This window comes from Condylura cristata, unplaced genomic scaffold (genome assembly GCF_000260355.1).
Source record: "Condylura cristata isolate star-nosed mole 26May11 unplaced genomic scaffold, ConCri1.0 scaffold00035, whole genome shotgun sequence".
Taxonomy (NCBI): domain Eukaryota; kingdom Metazoa; phylum Chordata; class Mammalia; order Eulipotyphla; family Talpidae; genus Condylura; species Condylura cristata.
In genome coordinates, this window is record NW_004567136.1 from 5340151 (window position 1) to 5362824 (window position 22674).

General features: G+C 54.4%; 1 protein-coding gene across 1 annotated transcript in view; it reads left to right on the forward strand.

The window, feature by feature from the left end:
• Window positions 1-22674, forward strand: part of OTUD7A (OTU deubiquitinase 7A) — a 105720-nt gene that overhangs the window by 56652 nt on the left and 26394 nt on the right. Inside the window, exons 6-13 of the mRNA XM_004692952.2 lie at window positions 3149-3250; window positions 6653-6780; window positions 7763-7875; window positions 9404-9531; window positions 12085-12234; window positions 19466-19580; window positions 19758-19842; window positions 21983-22672. Coding sequence (XP_004693009.1) covers window positions 3149-3250; window positions 6653-6780; window positions 7763-7875; window positions 9404-9531; window positions 12085-12234; window positions 19466-19580; window positions 19758-19842; window positions 21983-22672 — 1511 coding nt within the window. The remainder of the gene's footprint in view (window positions 1-3148; window positions 3251-6652; window positions 6781-7762; window positions 7876-9403; window positions 9532-12084; window positions 12235-19465; window positions 19581-19757; window positions 19843-21982; window positions 22673-22674) is intronic.

The following is a 22674-nucleotide window of genomic DNA, read 5'->3' on the forward strand; positions in this document are numbered from 1 at the left end:
AAGGAAATAATATTATTTCCAGTAGAACCAAAGTGGAGGAATGAGTCTTATGCACAGCACACAGTTTTCAACATGTAATGGTATAATTTATCTGAAGGTTTGAATAGATTATGTATTTTTAAACACTGTCTTCATGTTACATAATGAGAAAAATACTAATTCATATGGGGAGAGAGAAATGAGAGCGCAAATTCAGGAGGCACAGAGAGAGAAGTCGAACTTGATCTTGACTTTGTTTTCTTGAGCTGCCACCAATATGACAGAGGATTGATGTACATCTGGTTCTGGTTGGTGGTGTAAGTCCTCTCCATCAATCCTTTTCAAAAGTGTCAGGGGAAAAAATGAAATCAGAGAAACAAGCAAGAAGCTGAGCTCAAGAGCCAGCAAGAGAGAACCAGGGGCCCTGGTTTCCTGGGGAAGCAGGACTGTGATTCCGCCAGACGTAGCCTTGAGCTTCAGCTCTGCTATTCATTTTTAAATCACAACAGCTCAAGAGTTAAAACCAGCTTGCCACAAACTCAGCCGTGTCTGAATGCACGGGATCAGCTTGGACATCTCATTTTGTCCTGGCTGAAAAATGGCCCCTTCAAGATTCAGTGCACATGGACCCATGTATTTATTCTCTCTTTGAGCCTCAGTTCCTTATCTGTGGATGGAAATGTGCACACCCTACATACACAGTGGGGAGATTTATTGTGGCTCCTGCAGCGAGCAGGAGAGTCGCCATCAGTGCAAGGGCAGTCGGTCAGGTCAAGGACACTCCAGCAAAGCTGACCACTCCACGTCATCATCAAGGGTCCAGGCACACAGCCTGCTGCTCTTGTCTCCTCCGCAAGTCAGCACTGTTTCCTTTGGGGGTACACTGTGGCTGGAAAGGCATCTGGTGACACCTCCTCATGCAGCAGTGGCCAGGACAGCAAGGGGGGTGGAGGGGGGCCTGCATGTTCCTTTCAAAGGATGAGCAGCTTCGCAACAGCAACCCCAGCAGGTTTCATCTTGCATCTCAGGGCCATGGCCAGGCCCACACCTGACTCTGGCAAGGATGTGATTGTACCGAGTGTCTTGAACCCATCATGCTCGCTGCACAGTGCAGGGAAGGAATCTAGTCTCGCCTGAAAAGATAAGAGCAGGACCTGGGAGCCAGGATGGACAGGTAAGCCTCAGCCATGTCGCTGAGGTGGCATTTTCCCTCCCCCACCCCACCCCACCCCCTGTTTGTCTGCTAACACCCCTGGACTGTATACAGTGGTCTTGAGGCCCCACTGCCAGCTCAGATCCACTTCCAAGAATGAACATGGCCTGCCCATCTCAGTGTGACATGCTTCTGGCTTCCAGGGTTTCAGTCACTCTGGAATATTATGCTTTGTAAGCAAGAATCTTGTCACTTTCTTCCACTTTGTGGCAATCCACTTTTAATATCTCCCAGCCTGGATATTTATAAAAAGAAACTGTAAAAGTCAGGTGAGACAGATTGCTATTTCACAGCCTAGAAAAAAAAGAAGTCACCAAGTAATGGCAAGTTACTTCCAATTATGTCTCAGACAGGCCATTCAGCGCCACTGTCAATTAAGGTACTTAATTGAATTTTTCGTTGAGCTTTAATAAGATGACTTGCAAGTGGTAAGATTATACCAATTTGTTAGTCCGTGCATAAGCATCTTCATATAATAATTTCTTATCGCTTTCATTTTATAGTGTTCATTTAAATACATGTTTTCCATTTAGAATTAAGTGTACAATTATTTCACATTAATAAAACCACTTATCATTTAAAATGTAATACTGACTCTTAACCCAAAATGCTATATATCAGATAGGTGTCCAGATTACACAAATTACTGACAGGTTTATTATAGTAAACTTTCCCAATAGGGTTATCTATTAGGCAATAACTGAATTAGGCAATGATTCCGAACTAAATGTACTTTTGAGGGCTTATATTTTCTAGCATTACTTATAGTCTTTGTTCTTCATATTTTATAAATTATTTACTTAAAGCAATAACACTTTTTATTAAAATTCTTTCTTAAAAGTAATCTTTTTAACTGAAGTAACATTGGTTTTTATACTCTATAGGTTTCAGGTGTATCACCTCATAAATCATCTGCATTATGTTTACCACCAGAATTCCAGTTCGCAGCCTACACCATGCATTTCTGCCTCCCTCCCCCATTCCAATCTGGTAGCCACTATCTTGTTCTCATAGCCTAAGAGCTTGTTTTGTTCATGTTTGTTTTCTTTCTTTACCATCTATGAGTGAAATCATCTATTGTTTGTCTTTCTCCATATGATTTGTTTCACTGAGCACAATACCTTCTAGGTTTATCCATGTGTTTACAAAGAGCAGGGTTTCATCTTTTTTCTAGCTGAGTAATATTCCATGGTGTATATATAACATGTCTTCTTTATCCATTCCCCTATTCTGACAGCCTAAGCAGCTGATACCTCCTTTTAGTGTTCTTTCTAGAGAAACATCAGTTCTTTTGTCTGCTCTCTTTAATGTTTCCAGGTAGCCAGCTTCTCCAGTATCTAGTCTGGGATTAGTGAGGCCAAATGAAATTCCAGGGTGCCCCCTACTGGGTTGCCTACTACCAGCCACTGCCATGTTACTCCTGAGGTTCCTTGCCAGTCTGCCATCTTCTCTCCTGTTTTCAGCATCTTCCTATGTTTTATACACAATATCCAAGAATTGAAGTTGTACTCAGTAGAACAAATAGGGAAATACCCATGAGATGTGTCAATGAAATTTCACATTATACTAAGTAGCTATAATGGTTTGGCTGTACATCAGACCTTCAAAGATGCAAAGGCATGCATCAAGAGAAGGATGACTCAGTCAAAATAACTTCAGGAAGGAAAACTGCAGCCGAAGAAATTACTCAAAGACAGTTTAAATTGTTTGTAAAATATGTTCTAGATTTAAGGGAGAAAGATTTGGCCAAATTTCTTTATCTTCCTGCTAGCTGGTGAGAGGACTTGGCCATTTCTTATCTTTGAGGGCAAAATATATTATAATTGGGAAGAGGTGACCTAACATTTTGCCTTCCCACTGAAACTCAAGAAAATCTCCACTGATGTTGACTCTGTCCACAAACACAATGGACCCTGCCGCTCTGGGGTCCTGTTCTCATGTGCGCTTCTGTTCTAGGTCGCCTGAACTGGTGGTCCACTGTGTGCACCAGCTGTAAACGGCTTCTTCCTCTGGCCACGACTGGGGATGGGAACTGTCTTTTACATGCTGCCTCACTGGGTAAGTTCCACGGTTGTAAACAGAGGGTGGAGCATCCGGCTTGCTCTGTGTGTGTGGTTCAAGGACAGACATATGCTAATTAGAACCATATGCATTATTGTCATTGGAAGGATCCCCAACAGATGGAGCCAATAATCCATCTCCTTGTCAAGCAACAGGCAGGCTTGTTGGAAGAGCAGAGCACACATGGAAAAAGACTTGTCATGAGAGAAGAATCCCTGAGCATTAGCTGGAGTGAGTACTAGAGTATGGCCTAGAGCAATCCAGGAGGATTTCATGGAGGAGGTGGTTTGCTTTGGAGGGTTTATTGGGTTTGTTTTTTACTAACAACGGACATACTAGAAAGCATATAAAAATTGCGGACATTCAAGCAAGGAAACCACATAGGTAAAGCATAAAGACAGGAAATAGCAGTGTGTTTCAAGGCAGCGCTGAGCTCAGCTGAGCTCCAGTAGGAAGTCTGGGCAGCAGTGTAGGAGATGGGTAGGTATGGGTCCACCATGTTAACAGAAGTCCATGCATTAGGACTGACTGACTAGAGAAAAGTACAGCTTGGGTCACAGGGATTAACACAGCCAGAACATTCAACAGAACTGCTCCAGTGGAGATGTGAGCTTCTTGGTGGAAAGAAGTCACACCAATAAATGCTGAAGTAGGAATGGGTGGCAACACTTGAATAATGGGAAAGCAGGGCATACTTTCAGAAGCTTGATTATCCCTTCTAAGCCCAGTGTACCCCATCAGTCCTGGAGAGCTAAGTCTCTCTCCAGGGACAGTAACCTAAAACTAGAGCATGGTCTTGGAGGTCACGCCCATGTCCCCAGGCAGACAAGCAATGCTGTGACCCAGCACAGCATCGGATCCAGCTGTCCCTTTAGAACTGTACGAGGCCTGATCTGCAAGAGGTGGACGGAGATGCAGCTGAGAGGGCTTCAAAGGGAGCGCATCAGGCCTGAAGGGCAGACTGCGCAAGCCCCTGGGGGCCCAGAGGAGAGTGGAGCCCGAGAGGAAAGGGAACATTGCACACGCCCGGGTTCCAGCAAGGTGATGGGAAAGATGGTGGCCTGCACCTACTCCCTTTCAAGTCTGCCACATTCTGTTGACTGGCAGCATCAAACTACTCCACTTTCATCATAATAACAAGGCAAACTGTCATCCGATCTTTTTTCTGTTTCTCCAGTGAAATTCCAATCTCCCATGTTGAGAGTCCCACACTCTTCCCTTCAACTTCTGTGGTGAATTTTCCAAGCTATTCTTCTTCAAAACGTTATTTTCGCAGGTGTTATATTTCATACAGCACAGTAACTACTCCCCCCTCAGGCAGTATATTCTACCTTGTTCCATAGAAAAACTATAAAGGAAGAAACCACTCATCCTTGTCAAACAGCAGTCTGATTGCTGCAGCCACGGTCTCAGGCATGGAAGTGCCTTTGTCCTCCAGAAACGGCAGGCCACAGAGTCCCAGTCCCGTCAGCCAACAGAGCAGAAGGCCACACGCTTGGCTGATGGCGGTATTTCCCAGTGAGCACAGTAAGGCCCCCAGGGAAGAGAAAGCCCCCATAGCCAGGCCTTGCTCCAGCTGCAAAGGCTGGGCCCCGATGGTCTGTGCCTCACACCAGGTCGTCCTTTCTGTTTTCCTTTGGTAATCAAGTAGCTGACCCCCTCAGGAACCAGCGCTGAGATGGCCACGTGTGACACTGACTTGACCTGCTGAGCAGACATTGGGTTAGGGTGGTGGGACACAGTAGAAATAACAGACGGGTGTGGGCAGATGTTTCTGCACCATGGGGACCCTTCTCTGCAGGAGAGACCAAGCAAGGAGCCATGGAAACTGAGCGTGGACACGGGCCATGCCCAGCCAGCAGATGGCTGGGACACTACTGCAGGCAGGTCAGAAGGATGAGCAAGATTAGCTCGGCCAGTTTAAAAAGAAATACGAGAAATGGCTTCCCTCGCTCTGTACTGGAGAGTGATGAAAGCCTCTGTTCTCAAAAGTCCACAGCGGTTCATGGTTTTTGTATCTCTTTGCACTTACAGACACAGAGTATCTTTAAAAATATCACTCGGGTGCAGGTCTGTCCACTTTTTAAAACTCCCGGCTCATTTAAAACCCCATTTTCTCATGCTCTGCCCCAGCTTCCTCTCTGTTGTTTCTCAAGTTAGCAAGAGAGCCAACTCCATGGTATCTGCACTTTCCCTCTACCTGGGAAGGTGACTCAGCAGTTTCTTCACCCCTTGGGACCTTGGCTGATGGCGGTATTTCCTGGGCCCAGCATCACTCTGCTCTGAACTGACTTCATCTCTCCTTTCATTACTTGCCCATTAGGTGACTGCCCCACCTCCCCAGAGGTATGCCTGTGAGCTGTTAGGAACTTGGTCTGTCTGTTTGCTGCTGTGGGAATTCCCAGCACCTACAATTCTATCTGTGTGGCAATAAATAAATGGAACCAATAGGATTCACTGAAACCAATGAATGACTGGAAGAGTAGATAAATGGATGCATGGATGGATGAATGGTGGATGATGGATGGATGGTGGATGATGGATGGATGGAGGGAGGAAGGGATGGATGGATGGATGGATGGATGGATGGATGGTGGATGAATGGATGGATGGTGGATGGATGGATGGATGGATGGATGGATGGATGGATGGATGGATGGATGGATGGATGGATGGATGATGGATGGATGGATGGTGGATAGGTGGATGGATGGTGGATGGATGGACGGACAGACAGATTCCCCTGCTGTAACCCTCTGGCTGTACCTCTCAAGCCTTTCATTGCCTTGGTGTCTCAACGGCCTGTGAGCTCCCCGATCACCTGTTGGGAAACAGCTGGCCTGTCCTTCTGACCCTGATCCCCAGCCCAGGCAGGGGTCAGCATCCTCTTGGAGGCAGGTGCTCTCACCTGGGCCCAGACATGTCCATGCCCACCCTGCCAACCTAGCTTGGGTCCTCCCTGGGACACATTGCCCCTTGTCTCGCTTACACACAAGACCTGCACAGTGCGCGTAAGCCCCTCAAAGCAAAGCTAAGGGCCTAAAAGTGGCCAGCCAGGGCCCCAGGGACAGTCTCCCCGATTTCACCACCTAAAAGTGGTCAGCCAGGGGCCCAGGGACAGTCTCCCCGATTTCACCATCATACTTCCTCTCAGAAGGCAATGTGTGCCTCCGTTCTCCCACTTGCAGGGACAGGAAGCTCCGGGTAAAGAACGCGGGGAGTCAAGAACACGGGGAATCGCTAACAAGTGCGGGAACTGAGTGCCGGCTCACGAGAGATCTTAGGGCATGTGGATGCTGAGTCCAGACCCCATGAGGTGGCGGGGCATCTCTTCCTGGTCTGTCCCCTTCCTCATGTCCTGTCTTTCTCCTTTGCTCCATGTGGGCCTCCCGGCTACAGGCATGTGGGGTTTTCACGACCGGGACCTGGTTTTGCGTAAAGCCCTCTACACCATGATGCGGACAGGGGCGGAGAGGGAGGCCCTGAAACGGAGGTGGAGGTGGCAGCAGACTCAGCAGAACAAGGAGGTTGGTAATTGCTGCTGTGTGGTGTCCAGGAATGCCCACTGGGCGTGACTTGGTGAGGTCCAGCGCTGGGACCCAAGTCTAGCTTGTAAGGCCAGGAAGAAGTGGCATCTGAGATCATTAAGGCACCCCCCACTTAAACCTATTGAGGGGAATCTCCCTGGTGGCACAACAGATTAAAGCACATCACTGAGCTGGCTGCAGCTGCTTCAGTACAAGTTCAGTCCCCAGCCAGGGAAGTGACCCACATGGCACAGACCTCTCCTGACCCGCCCGCTGCTCCCCTCAGCAGTGTACTTCGTCCATCTGCCTGTTCTGCTCCCCACTCTGTCTCTGGTGAATCCTTCCACTGCCCTTCCACCTCTGGCCTGTACTCCAGTTCTGTATTTATAAGTAAATAAATCTTTTTAAAAAATAAATAAACCCATGAAGGAGGCCTCATGGCAACAGCTCAGAACTAGCACCAGTGACCACACATCTCCTGGCACCCCACAGCCGGGCCCAATTGTAGAGACCACCCACCTTCACTGTGTAAGTTGTCCCAGAGAGGAGGAGGGCTTCTGAGGTCACCTGCTGGTGCAGCCGCTGGCACCCTGCCCGCTACGCCTGGGCCCTGGATGTGTGCTCGGTCCAGAGGGCACCTGGCTCAAGCTGGCCTAGCAGAACCAGGCTGTTGCCATGTGAACTGGGCCCACGGCCCCTATGAACATTCTGATAGTCAGCCCCAAGCCGGGATGTGGGCAGGTTCGTGCTCCGGTCACTCTTGTCCCTTGGGAATGCCTTGGATGAACTCAGCAGCGTTGAATTTAGAGATTGGGATTCTGAAGTACTTCTCCTAGCAAAGGGGGCCAATCAGTGGTCATTAACAGGTGTGCTGGCTGCTTGTGTACTTGGACCGAGGGACAGCCTGTCTGACTGCCCAGCTTCTCTGGTGGGGAGGTTGAGGCCCACCCCCACGTCCCCAACCCACGTCCCTTTGTGCCAGTCAGGGCTGGTGTACACCGAGGAGGAGTGGGAGCGAGAGTGGACGGAGCTGCTGAAACTGGCCTCCAGCGAGCCACGCACGCACTTCAGCAAGAACGGCGGCACAGGCGGAGGGTGAGTGTCACCCTACGCCCCCAGGCGCGCCCTGTAGCTCCCGACCTGCCCTCAGCAGTGGGAACAGCATAGGTGGGCCCCATCATGCTTCCCCCGAGCTGAGGGAACACAGAGACTCCCCTGCCGACATTAGATTCCACAGGAGACCTCAGCCATCCGGAGGGGGACGGTGCATCACTGTCAGATATTTCGGGGGAACACACACATAGCCCCCACATGTTGTACAGGCAGAGGCATGGGTTCATGCAGGCGGCACCCCAGGTTCCTAGACCTCATCCTCGTCCTGCACGTGGGGCTGTGGCCAGGAGGGGTCCCCAGCGCAGGGGCCTCTGAGGGTGGCACATGACATGATGGGCCCCACACCCCAGCCTGTACTCACCCGGCTCAGAGACGCCAGGCCGCCAGCTGGGGCTTTTCTAACAACGCACCTGTTCACTTGCTGGCTTCACGAAGTCCCGCTGGAGCAGACCAGAGCCAGCCCAGTGTCCCCCAGACCGCTCCGACGCCCCCATGTTCCCGGCCACAGGCTCTGGGCTTTGGCCACTGTGCACGTGTGGAGTGGCTCGTCCCCACGGACAAATAGGCCAGGTTGGAATGAAGCGGGCAGCTAAATGGGCAGCCGTGAAACCTGAGGGCCCGGCATTTCAGGCATATGCTTCTTGCTTCATGCTTTTGGGAACTGAGGGCCAGCAAGAGTCTCAAACAAACACGAGCGAGCTGGGTGTTGACGCTCAGGGAGGGCCTGCTGGGGCCGGGAGGCTCGCTGGGCAACGGGGGCCTGGCCTGGCCACAGCTGGCCCGTGCTGCCTGACCCGCATCCATCCAAGCCTGTCAGTGAGGTCCTACAGGGTGGTTTTGTCACTTTGTTCTACCTACATGGCACCTCAGCACGGACGGTTGATCTCATTTAGGACACCCAGTGTCACATGTCCTAAAGGCTCGTGCAATCCTGCAACTCTGCTCTCTGCAGGTCCCTCGTGGCCCTCCTGGGGTGTGTCTGAGGCGCTCTTTAGCATCCTGTTCTCCAGCGCCTCCCTGGTCCCTGCCACAGCCACCCGCCCCTCATTCGCTGCCACGTCTCACATCCAGACCTGAGTCTCCTCTCTGAGAGCTCGGCTCAGACTCCTACGGACATCGCATTTCAATAATAAGAACACTAACAAAGGAGCGCCCCCTGCACCCCCCCACCCACCCAGAAGCCATCACCCAGGGTCACATAGCAGGGGGCAGGGGGCTGGCTCACTCCTTGGGCTCCACCTCAGCCCCTGTTCCTGCTCCCTGAGACCCAAGATCTCCTGTCTTGGTTACAGTTGCTTTTCACATGATTCTGGCTTTTTCCTGGCTGGGACTTGTGCGTTTGCCACTGCAGTGGCCTGGGAGGGAAGTGGCCTCAGCTGGCCGCCGTGACCAGGCTTTGTGGAGGTGAGACCCAGAAGCGAGACTCAGACCCTGCATGGGGACCCTCTCCATGGACCTGCCCTCCCCGCCCAGTCAGTCCAGTGACCGGTTACTTCACTTTGTCTCCCAGCGTGGACAACTCTGAAGACCCCGTGTACGAGAGTCTGGAAGAATTCCACGTGTTTGTCCTAGCCCACATACTGAGAAGACCCATCGTGGTGGTCGCTGACACGATGCTGAGGGACTCCGGTGGAGAAGGTGAGCGTGTCTGTACTATAGCAGGCGTGTTTCGCCCGCCGTCGGAACGTGTGACTCCCAATTAAGAGGCTCCCTCCGCTAAGAGAGCCTCGCCTCGCACGAGCAAATAGTACGTTATCTATCTCCATTTCTCCTCTGCGCTCCCAGGGGACAGGCATTGCTCCCGCGTGTTAGCGGCAGACGGTGAAGTGACGGTGGCATCTCGCCCCCGGCCGGCCCGACCCCTGTGCTTAGAGAAGTGGGCCCCAGCGGTGCCTGGTGCCATACCACTTGGTGACCTGTCTCCACCCACCCCTGAACTGTCATATCAGAGCTGAAATCACTGTTGAGTGGCAACCTCCTTGAGAGCCCCCTGACAGTACCCTGAAACCAGCCCCACACAGAGGGCAGAGAGAGACAGAGCAGTACGAGGCTCTTCCAACGAGCAGGTGTGCAGTGCTTTGGGGGGGTTGGTTTTTTTTAAGATTTATTTATTTATTCATACAGAGCTGGGGTACAGGTCAGAAGTGCAGGGAGGTGAGAGGATTCACTGGAGACAAAGTGGGGAGCAGAATGGGCAAATGGATGAAGTACACTGCTGAGGGGGGGCAGTGAGTGGGTTAGGAGAGGTCTGCCGTGCCCTGTGGGTCACCTCCAGGGCCGGGGATGGAAATTGCACTGAAGCAGCTGCATCCAGCTTGCAGTGCTGCGTCCTAAGCCGCTGTGCCACCAAGGAGGGCCGAGCAGGCAGCAGTTTCAACGAACCACGGAACTTACAGGCTTGTCTTGGGCGAATGCAAGGGAAACAGATTTCCAAGCCCACTCCCAAGTCTTGAAGTTTATCGAGTCCTAAAGTGGGCTCGGTCATGTATGGTGCAAATGGCCTCAACACCACGTGGCCATGTCCTTGAGGCAGTTTCCGGGGTCAGCCAAAGCATGTTAGAGGAGGAACGAGGGGCCTCCAGGAACCACAGTCCAGCCAAGGGTCAACCAGCAGTCCTGTCCTCTCGGTGGCCTCCCGACAGCCACTGGCAAGGCTGTGACAGAATCAAGATGGGCAGACTAGGACGGCTGGAAGGGCTGCTGGGCCCACACAGCCCTTTTGCCCGGGTTCTTTTGTCTCCCACTGGCCCCCCGGGGTGTGTGCACCCACCCTGCTCTAGCTGCTCAGCCGGGCTCACACAGCGCCCACAGCCCTCAGCTACGGTATTGGGGAAGCCAGAGCCAGCCAAGACAGGCATGCGCACGGCAAGTCTCCCCTCCAACCTTTCTGCTGGAGCAGATGAGGGGGCCCTGCTGAGGAGCCCACAGGCAGAAGAGCAGAAGAGGAGGGACAGGATGACCACCCAGAAGGCCACTCCCAGGTTAACGGCCCCGCTGCTCAGAGACTCCCTGGCCCTCCAGGTGGCTCTCTCCATCCTTCCCCTGGCCTTGCCAGCACAAGCCTCGCCCTCTCATGCCAGGTGTCCCTTGGGTCTCTTGTCTCCTTGCTTGTAGATGCTGGACTGCAGCTGCCCAGTGGCAGGTCCCTGCAGCCCCACTGAAGTGGAAGCCCGTGTGTCCCAAAACACTCATGCGAGCCCATAGTGCCACGGGCGGTCAGGCATGGTGATCACGGAGGGCAGGAAGCTGGCAGAAGCCACGGGCCTGCTGCTCTCGGGGTGGAGGCCTGCCCCACCCGATCCTACGGGCAGGTTCACACTGCCCCTTCCCCCCCGAGCTGGAAGGGGCAGCCTCTCAAAGGGGGCTCACCTGCCTCTCAGCCCATGGGCAGAATTGCCGTCTGCAGCATAGACAAAGCAGGGTGGGAGAGGGGCCCCCTGAGTCCATCAAAGACCTCCCTGAAGTTGGCTGATGCCACGAGAGGCCAAGTTCCTTATGATTCAAAAGCAGATGCTGCTATTTGCAGAAACGACTGGATTTCAGTGAGGGTTTAGGCTCTTCTTTCCTCTTCTTGATGAGTAAGGAAATGAACACGATTATGCCTCGTCACTCAAGCAGCCAACCCCCTGTCTCATTTCCCGTCTGACTCATGCATTGGGCCTCAGTTCTGCACTTGGCTCCTTCCAACTTAAAAGCAGAGCGTCTCAAAATACAGAGCAGGCGGCTCTTGAGAAACCAGGACAAGGAGAGAGAGCGGTGCGTCCAGAAAAGCGTGGACTGTCGGTGACATCACTGAGTGTCCAGGTGGACTCTTGGTCATCTGTGTGGGTGACAGGCCATCCTGGGGCCAGGGGAGAGGGTGACAGTGGAAATCCCTCTCCCCTGTCCCTTTGTCTCCAGGGTGTAACCCAATAAGGCACAGACCTCTGCCAGGGAGGCGGGCAGGGGCCCCCTGGGCACACATAAGACCCTGGGTCTAATGGACCTGCCTCCCCGAGCCTGAGCTTCCTCGCCTATGGTGAGGAAGCTCCTGTGGGCACCGAGGATGTCCGGACCAGGCCCCTCCGCTTCCAGTGGATGGCTGACACCCAGCACAGTGCTCTGAGACCCGCACCTCTGCCCGGATGCTGCGGAGATCCATCCACAGCCCCTCCAGGCCCCACACGCCCTCACCCTCATTTGTGTCCACAGCATTCGCGCCCATCCCATTCGGAGGAATCTACCTGCCACTGGAGGTGCCTCCCAACAGATGCCACTGCTCACCCCTGGTTCTTGCCTACGACCAAGCGCACTTCTCTGCCCTGGTGTCCATGGAGCAGAGAGACCAGCAAAGAGAACAAGGTATGCCGGACATCTGCTGCCTGGGACGGTGGGTGGGGCGGGGTCGCAGGCATGGGCACTGGAGGCAGAAAGCAAAGACCTCCCCGTTCACCCCAGGAAGCTCACCCTGCCCATGCTGGAGTGACAGGCTTTGTATGAGACTGCCCTGTCCCTGCGTGAATGCTAGCATGGCTGAGAACCACCTCAAAGACGAGTCCTCATTTAAAATTTGAAGCAAATTATTCATTCCACCACCCTCGAGTAACCTCACTACTATTCCCTTTTCATGTCTATTTTATAGAGCTGTAATTTCTTTTAAATGTAATTTTAAAAAGCTGCTCTAGAGTGGGGGTTGGATAACTTAGGCCCACCAGCCGTTGTTTATAAGTTTTATTTATTTATTTATTTTATAAGTAAAGTTTTATCCGCTGACATGTCGGCTGTGGCTACAGCTTTTGCACTACAAAGGCAGAGAACTCAGTAGCAGCCACAGACACTAGGTAACCCGCAAAGTCTGAAATAGTCACCACCTATCCGTGGGAAAGGGTTGCCAATCTCTGCTCCAGAGACAGCTTTTGAGTCAAAAGGTTGATACTTGTGTTCAAATGATTACACTGATTTCCCGCTGGCAGCCATTCCCATGGTACGCATGGACCCACGGGGCTGGCCTATAGCTCTCCACTGCACAGCTGCAGCCGCCAGCCGGAGGGACTCGCGTGAGCCTCTCCTCAGTCAGCGCATTGCGACTTCATGGCAGGGTTCCGTTGCGGGGGGCGGGGGGGTCCCACATAAACTACGAAGCTCTTGTGACTCACTGAGTGAAGAGGTTATTGCTCCTGCTTCTCACGTAGAGAGAGAATCTCCCAGAAGGCTATCAGACTGGTCTCAGGGCCCTGCCATAGGGTGTTGTCCCAAGAAATCTGTGGTGATGTGAGTCCAGAAAGGAAAGGAGAGTGGGCATGCCAGCTGCCACGGGACCCATGCTCCTTGCTGTTCTGTATTATTTACAGACATGTTGGCCACCGAAAAGCATCGGTCATGAAGGCCTAAGAGACGTTTTTTGCCTCTAACGTTGCCTCAGGCCTTTGGCCAGTCAGTGCTGGTCCCTCACTCGTGGTTCTCATCTGTGGCTCACTGAAGACCAGGTGGTCTGTGTCAGGACCCAAGCCCCAGGCCCGGAGCTGGGCCTCTCTGTCCAGTCTCACAGAAGTTGCCCCTGGTCAGGGAAAGACGGTCCCCGGGCTGGTACATGGCTCACCTGGGGCTCAGACCTCGGGCCCCTCACAGAAGGCACTGATCTCTCTCAGGCCTTTCAGATACTGCTTTTTGCGTGTTCAAGACAAGTATGAGTGTGTCCTCTGACAGGAAGATGAAGGGGGAGGGGCTGTCGCTCGGCCCCTGTACAGATATGGGTGGTTGTGCCTCTCACAGCTGTGTGCGCCGGGCCGTCCCCGCAGCCTGGGCCCGGGGCTCAGCAGCACACATGCATAGCCACACCAAGGCCCCTTGCTTTTCTGCAGTGCGGGAACCTTTCCAAAACCTTTGGGAGGGGCAATTTCAACCCCCATTTTCAACCCCCACCTGGGAATGGAGCCCAAGGAAGGAGGGGCTGTTTCCAGGTTGCAGCTGGAAAAGCGTTGCTAGGCCTGGTTGCTAGTGTGGGGGGCAGACTTCCCCAAAGGGAGACTTGGCCAAAATGGGGGGCCACTGGGGGACATGTATCTCCCCGAGGAGGTACAGGAAGTGGTAGCCCCGCTCCTGTTTGTTTGAATAAAACAGCATCTTAGGTAACTCAGGACTGGACAAGTGGGGAATTGCCTTCAATCTATTGTTTTTTAAAAAATCAACCTATAAAGTAACTTTAGTTATTCCTAAGAGCAAATAGCCTGTGAGGGTTTAGGGGGTTTGCAGGTGGGGGGGTCCCACTGCTATGACCTGGTTGGTGACCCTCCCCAGGGCGCTGGCTGTCAGCCCCGAACCTGCCCTTTGTTTGGGAGGGAGGACACTTGTGGGGACAGGCACAGGCCGGCCACGCACCCAGCCAGGGCTTGAGATGATTACACCAGAGTCTGTGCTCACTTCCTGGAAACAGAGACCGCCCACCCCCAGGTGTGGAACCTGCCGAGAAATGGCTTTGCAAAGAGCAGCTTGAACTTAATCTCTGCCACATAGAGAACACACCACATTTGTAAAAATGAGCCTTTTGGGGATTTTCTGGAGCCAAACACAAAAACCCCACACGACAGGCCGTGAAAGGAATCTTTCATCTGTAGTAGCTGCACAGCTCATGGTTAAACGAAGCGCCAGTCTATATTTTATTCCTCAAGCCAAGTATCATGTTACGCTTCCACTGCAATCTATTTGACAGTGCTTTTTCTCAGTCGTGATTTAGAATAAACAGCGGCCACCTCTCATTAAGTAGACATCTGTCCGCACATGTTACGGGTACTATTCCATCGAAATGAACTTTTGAGTGTAATTTTTTAAACGTAGTGTTCTAAAACAAAGTGATTTTTGACTCAGAATCACCACTTTATTACATGCCAGCCCTCATCTGTGTGTGAATCAGGTCATAGAGAGGAGGTTGCCTCTGCCTGTGATAAGACATTGTGATAAGGAGGCCTGAGAAGCCAGAAATGTGCCTAAAAGCTGCGAATTACCTTTATGGTCTTTGCAGTACGCCTCCCTTCTTTTCAGCTGCTTTCTAGACTCGCAGAGTAATACTCAGAAGGACAAACTGAGATGGCGGCAGAGAGACAGCTGAGCTTAGCCCTCCCCGCCAGGGCCGCTGTCCACCTGCTTAGACCAGGTATCTGGCCCCATTGCACTCCCTCCCGGAGCGCAGACCACAGCCCCTGGAGAGTGGCTCTGCACCTGAGGAGACCGTCCCGCAGGGTGTGAGGAGTGGAGCTGGGCTGGGGGGACAGCCAGACTGTTCCAGGCCCCCGCACCCAGGACCTCAGGACTAGACACGCACTGTGTGCCGCAGGCACAGGGGTCAGTCTGTCGCCACTTTGCCCCTCAAGGTCTCGTGAAACAGATCCCCCTAAACTGAGTCTATTTTCCGAGAGGCCCAGGATTCGGGGCTCACTGCTTTTGGACACCGTGCCAAGGCCAGGGCTGCAGCAGGCCTGGGAGCAGGGAGAGAGAGGGGCGGCCTTCCAGAGGGTCCCCGTTCTTCCTCGGCCAGACCCTGGACATCTCAAAGCCACATGTCATGTCTTTCTAATCTTTTATCTCTCGCACCAAAACCCTGGAGGCACCTAATAAATGTTGAGCGAGTGAAGGAAGACAGGAGACATTTACTCGCGTTTGACTCATCCCCCCTGTTGTCCCCTTCCTGGTCCATTTTCCGCAGCAGCATCTCACGGGCCAATTGGTTCTCTTGATCCTTTCATCTCCTCCAGTCAGTGACAGCCCTTCTGTCTTTCCTTGTCTTTCATGACCCTCAGCCTAAAGAGCTCTTGATGGTCAGTCACATCGCGGAGTGTCCTTTGATGTGGGCCTGGCATTTTTCATCGGATACGAGTTTATGCATTTCAGAGAAGAATGCTATGGTGGTAACTAATGTTCTGTCCACTTCAGTGCATCCCGCCTGGGCCTGGCAGTGCTAATGGGCTCAATTACTGGGGATGTTAACTTTGGTCCCACGTTGAGGGCGGAGCCCTCTGGATCTCTCTCTCGCCATTTCTTCTACTGAAGTCAGCCATCAAATCCTACATGATGTCTACCTCTCCCGCTAGAATCTTCATTAATAATTATGGGTCATGGGAGTTCCAACACCTTTGCATACCTGAGTCTTATTCTGTTGACTATTTTGCCTCTTGTGTCAATAGTTTCTTGTGTCCATTTGATTCCTGAACTAGACCTTTCCTTTTACTTAGTCTTCACTTTCAGGGAGTGGACCCAGGAGGTTGGGACCTGGGCTGGGTTTGGGTTTCACGGCTGCTTTGCTTGCTTAGTGCATGCATTCAGCCTTCAGATTCCTCTAGTGATATCTGGTGTTGGGGGTGCTGATTTTTCTCATTGTCCGTGCTGTACCCTGTTCTCACTCTTACCAGCAATAGACTATCCCTCAGAGTTTGTCAACCTGGGTGCTAGCTGGTTTGGGGAGCAAGGAAGTTTCTGTAATTCTAATTAGGCCTCTGTTTTAGCATGCACACAGTGTCCCATCTTGGGGGAAGGGAGTGACCTCCAGCTGTAATTCTGGGAGAAGATATTCCTGTCCCTCCCCAAGTAAAAAGAGGTCTGTTCCTAGCTCCTAACCCTGTGATTTACTGAGGACAGCCACCAGTGCCCTAAGATTGACAGTAGTGTTGCTCTGCCTTGTGCAGTGAGTTCCTTAGCATAGTCAGGAGGAAAAGATCTGTGAAAGGACATGTCTCAGAATTCATCGTGTAGTACCAGGCTAGCTCCTGGGGTGGCCTGGGGGTACACGTAGATTTCCCTTATATATAGAACTGTGCCCCCATCCTCATCTCTACACTCTTTCACTAGGCTGCGCTCTTCCTTTACCAGTTTAAGTGTTCATGCCCAGGTGTGGATGAGTGAATTAGAGCCCTACCCACCTCCGGAGACAGCCTTTCCTCCCTCAGAGCTGGCTGCCTGCTCACACCCACTCTCTGCTGGGTTAATGGAGATTGTGAACCTGCACTTAGTCTGACTTGTTATTGGGGTGCTGGGACAAGTCTCTCCCAGCTTTTGACATCCCAAGCACCAGAGGTCGCCATGCTTTTTTGGAAAATAATTTCTCAAACTACCGTGCATGCCAGTTGGAGTGGTATCTGTGTGTTCCCAGGTTAAAAAATAGGAGAAAGACATTTCAAGGAAAAAGTGGGGGGAGGGGAGCTGTCACAGATTGTTTGAAAACCACTTGCCATTCTGACATTCGCCACCAGAGGGCAGTGTGCCTACGGGTTTCCTAGTGGGGTGGGCTGAGCGCCCAGCAGCTGGTGCTTGGGGTCCCCTCCCCCACCCCCACCGCAGACCACCCCGGTCTTGGTTCCAGCACAGCTGTTACCGGTGGGAGCTCCCAGGGGCCCCCAACGGGCAGGACTACTACGTTACTCTCTTTATTGACCTGAAACAAGCCTCAGAATCATAGTGGCTTAACACAATAGGGTGGTTATGCTGCAGATCAAGTGTAAGGCAGCAGCAAGTGACGAGCAGGCAGATTCCCAGGCGCTCAGAAACCTGCTCCTGCCTCCTGGCCCATCCTGCAGCGGGAGTGTGGGGGCCCACCCATTCCCTCACCCCGCCAAGCGTCTCCCATGCATCCCGGTGTAATGAGGCACCTGTTCCCGAGTGCTGGAGGGCTAGGAATACCAGCTGGGCAGACGCCTCCCACAGCGCCGCCCCAGCCAGGTGGAACTGCCCCAGCTGCACCCACAGAAACCGCTCCTTGCAGCCTATTGTTCTAGCGCAGTATTTTCTAGAATTGCCCGAGTTTGAAAACCACGGAGATGCTTATTTAAATACAGTCTTCTGGTCCTTTTCCCAGACACTCTCGCCTGGCATATGAGGGGAGGCTGGAGCCAGCACCCTTCCCAGGCATTCCAAGAAGGGCCCTGACCATCACCCTATGGGTAGAAAGCTGGGGAACCCTCTCCCTGGGCAAGGTGATTCCTGAACCTGTGGGTGCTCTGGCATACCCAGGGGAGGCTTGTTCTGGGCCGGGGGCTGTCCCGGGGGCCCTGGGCGTGTCTGCCCCAGGGAGGGTGCCTGTGCGCCAAGGCCACATTCAGGCAGAAGCTGGCAGCGTGTGGTAGACAGGCCAGGCCACCCTGACCTCCCAAGTCAGAGTGGGGTGCTGCCCAGAGCCCAGCCGCGAGATGGAAAACCAGCAGAAAGCTGTATTTCCCTTGTATTGGGAGGCTGGAGTGGGGATTATTTGTGCTCACAATTTTTCTCTAACAGCACTGGAGGGCAGCATGGAGCCAACGTTGCTAATTTCTTATTAGAAAATCAACTATTAATGGTATTCAGTATTATCATTTTTATTTAGTTAGTTGTGCATTTACTGTCTTTTTGTTTTACCATGGCATCCCCGCCAAGAATGAGTGACACACGGGGTGTGGGGGAGTGGAGGGAAGAGGAGAAGGAAGAGGACAGGAAGGGAGAAGTGGGGGAAGCTGACCCAGGGCCACACACGTCCGGATGCCAGGGCAGGACCGGGAGACAGGCGTTCCTCTGTGGTTCTCTGGAGTGGGGACGGACAGGGGACCCCACTACACTTGCTGGCTGTCAGCCCTCAGCCCACTCCCCATCTGCAAGGGAGCCTGGTCGCATCCACCTCCCAAGCTGGCGGGGCCAGGAGAGCCAGAACCTCCTGCCATGAACACACAGGTGATGTCCCAGCATGAGGGTGGGCTGGCTTCCCCAACCAGGAAGCCCTGCTCCCCAAAGTCAGCAGTGGCCTGGTCAGAGCCCCTAACTGTACTGCTCTGCAGGACGCACGGCTGTGTGAGTCAGGCCTTCAGAGACGCTAATGGAGCTGCTCAGATGGTGAAACTGGTCAGAATTCTCCGCTTCTTGCCCCTGTTATAGGGAGCCGTTCTCTGCATTCAGGCCCGCACCAGCTCAGAAGCTCCTAGCAGAGCCCAGATAAAGCTGTCAATGCCCGACTCCACCCAGGTGGCCAAGACTTCCCCCCCCCAGGGCGGGTGGTGGCACGTGTCACTCTGGAAGGGCTGGTGGGGGCGGTCCCTGGTGAAGTCACGTGTCCCTCCAGCATGACTCCCTGACGCTGAGGCTTTGTTCCCTCTTACTGGCCTCGGCCCCAACCCGGGTGGACAGAGGCCCTGGGCCCAGCGGCCTGGGGGTCCCTTGAACAAAACCACAAGTGAGCAGGCTCTGCTCTGGGAAGAGAGGGAGCCCGGAGAGGCTTCCTGCCTGGGGACCCTGCCGCCTGGTGAGGGCGCCAGGTGCTTCTCAGGAAGAGCAGGAACAGAGGTAGCTATTTCCTGTGTGCTGCCCCACCGCACCGGCCCAAATCCTCGGCAAAGTCCAGGTGATCTCTCCAACTCTCTTCAGTAGCAGGATGACTTTTTTCCACATGGGTAGTACTTTTAAGAGCTGTGGCCGAAGTGCTCCTGCTGATACTGGTCATGTGTACAGTCCCAATCTGTGTAGTCCCTCCCACCGGCGCCAGGCCAGTGTGATGCCCTCTGCTGCTGGGGGGGAGAGGGGTGCTGGGGCTGCCACAGGCCTGGTCCCACCTGTGGGCCATCTGGCACCGCCCCCTCTGTTCCAGCTGTCATCCCTCTGACGGATTCCGAGCACAAGCTGCTGCCCCTGCACTTCGCAGTGGACCCTGGGAAGGACTGGGAGTGGGGGAAAGATGACAACGACAACGCCCGGCTGGCACAGTAAGACCCCACCCTGCCCCCCACCCCTTCGGGGCAGGTGTCACCAGCCTTCCTTAAAGGGGGCTGAGCCCCCAGCTCCTCGTGGGAGCTACTGTGCCCACAGGTGGGGGCGGGGCAGGGGGGTACATAGACCGGCTGAGGCATTTCACTGGGCTTTTCACACTGTTCTCTCGCCAGCCTGATCTTGTCGCTAGAAGCCAAGCTGAACCTTCTGCACAGCTACATGAATGTGACATGGATCCGGATCCCCTCTGAGACCCGGGTGAGCCTGGTGTGAGCCCTGGACCGGCCGCGCTGCGCATCCTGCCAGCGGCTGGGCCGGGGCAGGATCATCTGTCCCCACCCCGCACCCCCGTCCTGTCCGTGCTCACACTTTGGGTCACCGCGGCTCTGGCTTGAGGCATTTGGGGTTCCGGGGTGTGTGCGTGCTATGTGCATGCGCGCTGCTAGGAAAAGGTCCCACTTTTTCCACCCAGAAGGAGAGGAGTAAACACACCCACTCTGAAAACAAGCCGTAGGCAAGTCACAGTGCAGAACTGTCTCCGCGGAGTTCTGAATGTGAGGCGCTGCCGCGCAGCAGAATTAATCATAAAGTCTGCGTGGGTCCTCGGGAAATGCCACCCCAGGGCGGACTCAGCCTGGCCTCCCCCAGCTCTCCTCCCGGGGGCAGGGCAGCGTGGCCCCGCAGGCCACCTCCGCAGGCCGGGTCTGCACCACTCCGTGTCCAGACACGACAAGAGTCCCGTCAGGCATTTCAAGTACTGGCTGATGCTTTGCGATCCCCCGTGAATTTCCAGGGAATAGGATTTATAAAGCAAAGCAAACAAAACACGTGTTTGCACCTCAGTTGGTTCTCCCCAAGGTCAGTTTACTTGGCCAGAAAGTGGGGCTCACAAGGAGACTCGGGTTACCAGGACATCACAAGGGGTGACACGAGCAAGGTCAGCACCCAGGTGGGTACCAGGGCACGCCAGGCCCCACTCAGTGCGCTCATGCTTCAGCCTTTAGCTGTTTAACCTTCAGGGGCTGCAGGGCGCAGGTGCTGAGAACACTTACTGGTGTCGCGGGGCTAGACACCGACCTGCTGCCAAACGCCAGGCGTGGGCCCAGTGCCACGTGGGCCCAGTGCCGCGTGGGCCCAGTGCCGCGTGGGCCCAGTGCCGCGTGGGTGTGCTCTCCAGTACCCCCGTGGGCCGTGACGGCCGCAGCTCCAGATCTAGGGTCAGAAGGCTCTTCTGTGGGCTCTGGCCATGAGCAGGGGCCTCTGCCATGCCCTGGCAGCCTCCAGATCAAATGCCAGACACTGAACTTCAGCCAGAGCTCAGGGTCTCTCTGTTCCCAGCACCAGGGGCCTCCCAGCGCCAAGCACAGCTCACCTGAGCCTTTCTTCTCTCTGGCAAACCAGTGAGATCCCCAGCTCCTTCCAGCCTCCTCCCAGGGCAGGGTGAGAGGGGAAGGACGAAATGTCAAACTAGGAGGTGGTGATGGCTGGTCCAACCACACCCCTGCTTCTGGTGACCTGGTTGCACCTCCCCTCCCCCAGACCTGCCTGCCTAGGGGGCGGGGAGGGGGAGGAAACACAAAATGAGGCAATCAACTGCCCAGCTGAGGCCAGGATAGCCCCATCAGGCCAGAGCACCAGTTCCTGCCAGACCCTGCTACGGTGGGAGGTCCCTGTTCCCCACCCAGTGGAGCTAAGTTGGAATCCTCTCATCACCCTGAGAGGGTGCAGCCCTCTTTGGCTCCCTTCTTCCTCAGGCTCTTTCCCACACCCCTGGCCCTGGCCCAAGCCATGTTCCCACGAGGGAGGTCTGGCCTCCCACCAGCCATGGTGGGCCTCATTCAAAATGACCACCGAGGTGCACCCTACCTACTGTCAACCCCAACTCCGGTCCCCACCCCAGGCAGCCTTCACTGGAACGCACAGCATCTTTCCTCCTGAGCCCAGGCCCGCTTTCAGACTCTACCCCTACACTAAAATCATCTGTCACTACTCAATCAGTGGAGGGGCATCCCTTCCAAGCGTCAAAGGCTGGCGTTCTGAGGACAGGTGCCTACCCCTGCCTGCAGGGAATAAGCACGACAGCCTTTGTACGAGAGTCACAGAAGAGGAAGGTGACGTGTCATCTTCACCTGAATCAGAGGCCTCAGGGGGCCTTGTCTGGTCCAGCAGCATCGGCTCTTGTCTCTAAAACAAAGTGGTTTGGGACTCAAAGCCAAACAGGTTATCTGCTCTTGGTGCCAACTCCCCCGCTCAGGCTATTCCTAGACATCAGCACCCCGAGTTCTCCAGAGCAGTCAGAATCCGGGCGGGGGGCTGGAGGGGCCGCCTTCCCGGGCTCCGTGCTGACACGGCGCCTCTCTAACCTCATTCTGCACCCCGCTTCCTTCTCGGCCCACAGGCCCCTCTGGCGCAGCCTGAGTCCCCAACGGCCTCCGCAGGGGAAGACGTGCAGTCCCTGGCTGATTCGCTGGACTCGGATCGCGACTCGGTGTGCAGCAACTCCAACAGCAATAATGGCAAGAACGGCAAGGACAAGGAGAAGGAGAAGCAGCGCAAGGACAAGGACAAGACCCGCGCGGACTCGGTGGCCAACAAGCTGGGCAGCTTCAGCAAGACGCTGGGCATCAAGCTGAAGAAGAACATGGGCGGCCTGGGAGGCCTGGTGCACGGCAAGATGGGCCGTGCCAACTCCGCCAACGGCAAGAACGGCGACTTGCCCGAGCGCAGCAAAGACAAGAAGGGCAAGTCGCGCAAGGGCAGCAAGGAGGAGTCGGGCGCGTCGGCCAGTACGTCGCCCTCGGAGAAGACCACGCCGTCGCCCACGGACAAGGTGGCGGGCGCGTCGCCGGCCGAGAAGGGCGGCGGGCCGCGGGGCGACGCCTGGAAGTACAGCACGGACGTGAAGCTGAGCCTCAACATCCTGCGCGCCGCCATGCAGGGCGAGCGCAAGTTCATCTTCGCCGGCCTGCTGCTCACCAGCCACCGGCACCAGTTCCACGAGGAGATGATCGGCTACTACCTGACCAGCGCGCAGGAGCGCTTCAGCGCCGAGCAGGAGCAACGGCGCCGGGACGCCGCCGCCGCCGCCGC